This window comes from Leopardus geoffroyi, chromosome D1 (assembly GCF_018350155.1).
Source record: "Leopardus geoffroyi isolate Oge1 chromosome D1, O.geoffroyi_Oge1_pat1.0, whole genome shotgun sequence".
NCBI lineage: Eukaryota > Metazoa > Chordata > Mammalia > Carnivora > Felidae > Leopardus > Leopardus geoffroyi.
Genome location: NC_059329.1, coordinates 62,767,792 through 62,775,520, shown reverse-complemented (window position 1 = coordinate 62,775,520; position 7,729 = coordinate 62,767,792). Strand labels below are relative to the sequence as shown.

The 7,729-nt window shown below is 38.8% G+C and overlaps 1 protein-coding gene across 1 annotated transcript; it reads right to left on the bottom strand.

Moving 5' to 3' along the window:
- Nucleotides 1–374: 374 nt before the first annotated feature.
- On the bottom strand, nucleotides 375–1,354 carry LOC123602541 (olfactory receptor 52N2). Its single transcript, XM_045487028.1, has one exon. The coding sequence runs from the start codon at nucleotides 1,338–1,340 to the stop codon at nucleotides 375–377; it is 966 nt and encodes a 321-aa protein (XP_045342984.1). The 5' UTR covers nucleotides 1,341–1,354.
- Between the last annotated feature and the right edge of the window lie 6,375 nt (nucleotides 1,355–7,729).

The following is a 7,729-nucleotide window of genomic DNA, read 5'->3' as shown; positions in this document are numbered from 1 at the left end:
TTGATTTGTGTAAATTTGTTCTTTACAGAGAGCACATCCTTGCTCCCCATCACTCCCCATAGCCTCCGCTTCTCTCACACAATAGAACTTTGACACCAGATCTGCATCAGTCATCTTACTACCTGCCAGTTCTCACTAGACATATGAGTCTGTAAACCCTATGTAAAACATAAAACTTGTAAAGAATGGGTATATAATTTTTTATTCTGCATTCTCTTCCTTGACAGATCTTTACAGGAGAAATGTTTCATAGTATATATTTGCAAAGCCTTCAGAGAATCTACATATTAGAGGGACGCATGTGTTTAATACCATTTTAGTCACTTTTTTTTATCTCCCCCCCCACCCACTAAACAATATGTCTATTTTCCAATTCATTTGTCTTGAGTAAAGACAACCTTGTCTCCAAGTAAACACTTGAACACACCTTCTCGAATCTGCCTGGTCTTGACTCCATAAACAATAGGGTTCATTGTAGGAGGTAGGAGCAGGTAAAGGTTGGCTACAATGATGTGAATGTGGTGGGGGATATTGTGTCCTCCAAAACGGTGGGCAAAAAAAGTGAAAAAAGCTGGAACATAAGTGATCACAATGGCACATATGTGGGATGTACAGGTGCTAAAGGCTTTGTGACGAGCATCTGCAGATGACAGGCTCACTACCGCTCTCAATATCATAGCATAAGACACAGAAATACAGCAGATGTCAAACACGCCAATAAGGAGAGCAACCATCAGACCATAGACAGCATTGACCTTGAAATTGCCACAGGACACCTTGGCCACAGACATATGATCACAGTAGGTATGGGGAATGAAGTTGCCCCGGCAATAGGGCAGACGCTTGGTGAGGAAAGTGAATGGGATAATGAGCAGCACACCCCTCAGAAAGGTGGCAAGACCGGTCTTGGCGATGACAGGGTTGGTGAGGATGATGGAATAACGTAAGGGGTAGCAGATGGCCACATAGCGGTCCAGGGCCATGAGCATGAGCACCCCAGACTCCATCCCAGTCAGCATGTGGACGAAAAACATCTGAGCCAGGCAGGCATCAAAGTCAATCTCCTTGAGGTTGAACCAGAATATGCACAGCATATTGGGTACAGTGGTGGTGCACAGGGTGACATCTGTGAAGGAGAGCAGGGCCAGGAAGTAGTACATGGGCCGGTGCAGGGCATCCTCATGGCTGATTAGGTAGATGAGCCCGCAGTTCCCCACGACAGCGATGACGTACATGAAGCAGAATGGCAGGGAGATCCAGGTGTGTGCAGCTTCCAGCCCAGGAATCCCATTCAAGATAAAGAATCCCGGGGTCAGGCTGGAGCTGTTTTCCCCACACATGACTGTGGAGAAGAGGAGAGCATTTTATGCTCTTTGTCAGCATTTGCTTTCTGCATAGGAGAGAGAAGGGTGGGCTTAGAAACCACATAAGAGGGAGTAGTTCAGGTAATAATACTCACAAATGCCATGAACCTTGTCATGGTAGCAGCTTGTTATTTTTTTCCTCTACTGTAGCAAGACAGTCTTTGAACGGTGGTGTCTAAAAATAACTAAACAGTACTACTTGGAGTCTCATTGAATATTTTGTCTAAGTATCTACCCTCACTTTCCAAAGTTCCAGCACACCTCTTATATTCCTCCACATTCTGTGAACTGGGCCATAATTGTCTTCCAATATGCCACTTTTATTCTCTCCTCTCAGATTCTGAGTCTTGTCACTATGATCATGTGAGTATGTTTCGAGGATCACCCTAATCCGACTAGTTCTTATCAACAGGACTTTTGTCCTGCCTTGAAGATTATGAAGAAAGCTAATAATCCAGGTAAAGTCTTCCCATAAAGTTCCCTATAACGTGCTTAAGGTAACACATTTTAGATACTCAATAAAAATATATATGAACAAATGATTGTTTGAATTAGTAAGAACTTAGTATCTGATATCAATATCATGCTTTTTTACACAATGAAATTTCAAAGGAAGTTCTTGAGAAGAAAAAAAGTACTTCTGCTTCTAAATCATTAGCAAGTTTTATGGAATTTTTGTAAAAATTTTACTAAAGAGATGAATTCAATCAGATACCCCCAACTTCATAAATGGCTTCTCTGCTTTTCCGCATTTTCTTAAATTAGTTTCCAAGTCATTTTTAATACAAGCTTTATATTTAGGAAGCCCTTGAAGTTCTAAGGGTTACTAATTGTCTATAATGCTTAATGTAAATAATATTTCTTTTATTATAACTGGACAGTTTATCAGTAAAAAAGATAATATCATATTTTTGGATTGCTAATACTTGTAAAGAAAATAGAACTGAGTGATGGTTCAAGGAATTTACAGATTCAGGGATGTTTGAGGAAAGTTGTAGTTACCAAATGGTCAACTATTTCTCTCCGTTGAAAAAAAATAAAATGGTCCTTAAGCTCTGGGTGGGCACCTTTCATGCAGCAAATCAATGCCGATCAATCCCCCATCCAGCAGGGCTGTGTAGAAACTTGCAATACGATGACATGTAGCACATGGCTCTGAAGACACAAGACATAGATTCCTGTTACCTAAATCATCTGGAAATCACTCTTGTGTCCACTCCTATTGGCCAGGGTACATAGAAGTCACCACGGAAAGAGTACACAAAAGAATACAAGGTTCACTGGCTCATGGTCTTTGGCTCCTAAGGTGATTGCCTCTCATGTAAATAAACTCTTCTTGTGAGAGAGTTCTCCCAGACCTCTCCAGAAATGTCCCCCCATGGAGGAACCAGCATTTCATTGCCCTAGACCAGAGAAATGTAAAGATTACAATCTCCCGTGTCCACTGTCTTTTATGTGAACACCACAATAAAATGAGTGGGTGACTGGAAAGTAAGAGTCCAGCAGAAGCCACACAGGTAGAAAGAGACTCATTACCCCTGCAGAAGTGAAAGGGAAAGAGAAATTCACTGCCCCTTGCTAATGTCTATTTTTAAAACTGTCTGCATATTCTAGACCATTGTGTTCTTAGCCATCAATGTTGTTACCTTTCCTAAAATAACCATTTGTGAAAATTTCCCAAACTCACCTCAGTGTTAGGCACAATTCTATTCATGGCTGAGAATACTTAGGAGTTCTTCAAAATCTGGGATGACATCTTCTTACATAGGATTTTTGTTTCCCTGGAGAATCTCCAGTGAGATGTCCCAGGTAGACTGAGGCTCCAGAATTAGATGTCTCAGAGGGATTCTCATTGAAAGAGAAGAAACTTCTGGCCTGGTGGTAACAGATCTATATTTAGAAGCTTCTGAGTAGAAAAGGGAACAACAAAAACAAAACGCACTAAAGTTAATGCCTTTTCCCAAGTGACAAATGTGACCACCAAATGTGGTGATGAACATCAGTAACTTTTTTTCCCCTCAGGGCACTTGTGTGGTGCAGTGGGTTAAATGTCAGCCTCTTGATTTCTGCTGAGGTCATGATCTCCCGGTTCATGGGTTGGAGCCCCACATCGGGCCACGCTGACAAAGTGGAGCCTGCTTGGGATTCTCCCCCTCTCTTTCTACCCCTCCCCTGCTCAAGTTTGCTTGCTCTCTCTCTCTCTCTCTCTGTCTCTCTCAAAAGACATAAATAAACTTAAAACCTGTTTTTTTCTTATTACTAAAGAAATACGTCCTTTATGTAGAAACTCTGGAAAACACAGAAAAGTATTAAAAAGTTAGAAAATCACTTGTAAATCCAAATACAGAGGAATAACCACCCTAAAAAGTTTTCTATACCTCAGGAGTGCCTGGCTGGCTCGATTGGTAGATCATGCTACTCTGGATCTCGGGGTTGTGAGTTTGAACCCCACCTTGGGTATAGAGATTACTCAAAAATAAAATCTTAGAAAAATAAAAAGTTTTGTGTACTTCATTTACTCATTTTATAGTTATTATGTGTAATATTCAATAACTATATACTTGTAATATAACAATTAATATAGATGTGTGTCTAAATGAAGTGCCTATACTTGTAGTAATAAGACGTGGAGAATATTGCACCCCTCCTCCAAATCTGTCCTTTTCCTTTCCTTAAAATCATCGCTGCTTGTTCTTTTGCATTGTACCATGTCTTCCTGTACAATATTCAGAGTGTGATCAGCTCTCCTCCTTTCCCTTCTATTCTGCCCCTTCTCTCTCTCTCCTTTGTTCCTCAGGCTGTCCTCTTTTATGACCCCCAAACTCCTGGCTTTAACGGCAACCAGAGTTCTTATCACTACGGCAGGTTGCAGTACTTCACTTTTGAAAACTATACTTAGGCCAATGCCCCCCTCCACATCTACAGTTTTTCTTCCCTGCACAATCAGCACCACTTAGTGCACGTTAGCCTACTGCCCTCTATGCCTATTGCCATTTCGAAGTTTATGGTATGTTGCAGTACGTGAAGATGGAATTGGGCTGGATAAAAATATCTTTGCATTTGATAATTTAACATAAAGGTACCAAACTGGTAGATAGACGTGGATAATTATCTAGTTTCTACACATATTTATTGCTTCACAGGAACCAGGGGGAAACCCCAGGCCAATATCAAACCTCTTTTCTGTTGACTGGAATGCCTCTGACTCCTTATCTAAAATGTAGAAATGTTGAATTCGAAATTCTCACGTATAATCATCTCACAAAATAATTGAGTCAATCTTGTGCAGTCTTGTTCATTTTTCAGATTTTCTGTAAAACTTCTTTGAAAAAAGGTTTTTTTTAAAAAAAAGTGTTTATTTATTTTTGAGAGAATGTGAGAGACGGAGTGCAAGCAGCGGAAGGACAGACAGAGGGAGACACAGAATCTGAAGTGGGCTCCAGGCTCTGAACTGTCAGCCCAGAGCCTGAATAGGGGCTCAAGTTCACAAACCATGACATCATGACCTGAGCCAAAGTCGGATGCTTAATCGACTGAGCCATTCAGGTGTCCTGAAAATAGTTTAAGTTATTTGAAAATACAAGCAGTGTCTTTGATATTTTTCTTTTCAAGGAAAAGCAAATTTGTTATTCATTGATACTAAGAGACAGAACTCAGGGAAAGGGTGAGATAAGATTCCAAGCGTATTTTGGCTTAATTTTGCCAGTTCAATAAAAGAGAAACACAACTTATGCTTAGTAGAGACTTGTGGAGGGGTCATGTGGAATGCTCGCTGTTTGGGTCCCTCCATCTTTAAGGTTTGTTTTGTTGTTCCATTGTCTCAATCTCTGTACGTCTGCATATGTGAGCAGACTGAATGGTGGGCCAAATGGTTCTGGAGATGCTTCAGGAACAGGATAATTTCACTATGCAAGGTGACATATCACCTTGTCATTTCTCTCCATTTCCTTCCTTTTGGGAATATTACTATCTCTTAGTTTGAAAAGAATTTTGATTGAATTAAATTGAAGTCTAAGTGTGAGTACTTTATACCTGATACCTTGTTTCTGGAGCTAATCAAACTATGTGAGGTTGATGTGGGGGTGTGGGGCCTCTCCAGGCACATTGAGCTGTGCTCACAACTTGGACCTGGGCAGGACCTTGGGCAGGAGATGGAATTTGAAATGAAGTGTCTTCCACAATTTTTTGCTGTCTTTTCCTCTCCTGTACTTTAATCCTCTCTCTCTCTCTCTCTCTCTCTCTCTCTCTCTCTCCCTCCTTGCCTCCCTCCCTCCCTCCCATGAATACTGTATAGAACTTCCTTCCATCATGATCTACCTTATAATTTAAAAATCTCAACTATTCTGGACTGCTGGTTCTAGTTCAGTTGTGATTCTTTGTTTTCAGAGTAATACTGCTGTTGTTGTTTTCCTTAACTCTTTCCTTAACCCTTCCTTAACCCTTAATTTCCATTAATTTAATGGCATAAAATTAATTGGGGATTGTTACTCAGGTGCCTCAGATAAATGTTATTTTTTACATTTTATTTCTCCACATTTGTAACTTTGTGTTCAAGTTTTGCTTTGCTGCTATTGCAAGAAATAGCACCCCCACACTCTCACCCCAAAACATAGGCCTAGTAACATGATTGCATTTAAATTTTAGTCTTAATCTTCTGAGATTCATCCAGTCCTGCTGTTTGTGTGGCTCATATTCCTCTTCTATATGAGGACAATTATAGCTATCCCATGGTTTTGACTTAAAGTTCAATGAAATACTATACATGAAGCATTATTATAGTACCTGACCCAATATATAATTTAAAAAAATTAATGTTTATTTATTTTTTGAGAAAGAGAGACAGAGTGTGAGCAGGGGAGGGGCAGAGAGAGAGGGAGACACAGAATTCGAAGCAGACTCCAAGCTGTCAGCACCAAGCCCGGGGCTCGAACTCGCGAACTGCGAGATCATGACCTGAGCCAAAGTCAGATGCTTAACTGACTGAGCCACCCAGGCGACCCCAATATATAATTTTTTAAATAGCAGTTTAGGAAAAATATTTTATTTTAGTTGCTTAAATAAAATTCCCCAATGAGTAAAATTTACAAAATCCAAAAACATAATTCCAAGATACAGCAACTTTACTGATTTTAAGTCCACAAGTTACATTACATAGAGGCACTGTTATGTTAGTATTAAATAAAACAAAACAAAACAAAATGGGTTTTTCTTACAAATTTGAAATTACATTGCAAAATACATGATGTGAATAATACATTTTACAATCATTTGACTATATATAATGTAATAAAATATATTCAACATATTTGCAGGTAATATGAATATAATATTTATCAATATAATTAATATTTCCACCTAATTATCTATTTGTGTCCATTCCCTGATCACATTCTATTACTCCAATTACTTCTTGGGTTATGCTCTCATTCTTTTTCACTTTTCACTCAGTCTCACTCTTTCTGAATACTACATTTATCATTCACTTCTGTTACTTTTTTCTCTGGTATTTCCAGAAATCTAAATAAAATACTCCTTTCTTCAATGTCCCTGATCACTATTTCTCCCCCAGTATTAAAGTCAAATAAAGCAGTCAAGCCCAGACACTCTTGACTGGAAAATTATATAGATTTTCTTTAAGTCTCCTTTCTTCTACTCATGAAGACTTTACTCAATACCTGCCACATATGTCCATTGTGTTTCTCAAAATTCTACTTGATATCAACTCCAGAGGGTACTTCCCAGATTACAATGAATTCCAATAATCATATTTACTCCGGCTTCATTTGTATGTACATGAATACATAAATAGAAATCCAAATAATTACCCAGGCAGCAGAACATCAGTAATAAATGAGCAGACAAGGAGGAATTTGTTCTCTAAGCTATACAAGTTTCACATAAATATTGCTTAAAAGGGATGGTAGTACCCTTGGAATTCAGCACAAACATTGTGGGCGAGTGTTTCTGGCTTCCCTGCACCTATGTAAACTGTCCATTCTTCTGGAGTCTCTCAGCTATCTGACCGTCTTTGTTCTTTTCTATACACTCCCACAGAGTGCCTTAGACGAAAAACATTAATCGTCAAAAGTTTACTTCAAATTCTAGATTTTCTATTCTCTGAATTCATTCACCAGGACTAACTAAAGTTTACCTGTGTGGAAAATAATATTTTTCCTATCAATTTTATTGTTCTTTCAAATTAAAAGTCTCAGATTAAAAGTTTTGTGATTATTTCATAAATATTATAGCAGAATATTGACAGGTAGTTTCTCCTGACATCATGGTTGTGAATTCTGCATCTATTCATTTCCTCCAGAATGTTTTTCTTTACCCTAATACTAAATGCAGAATTTTATAACATAGAC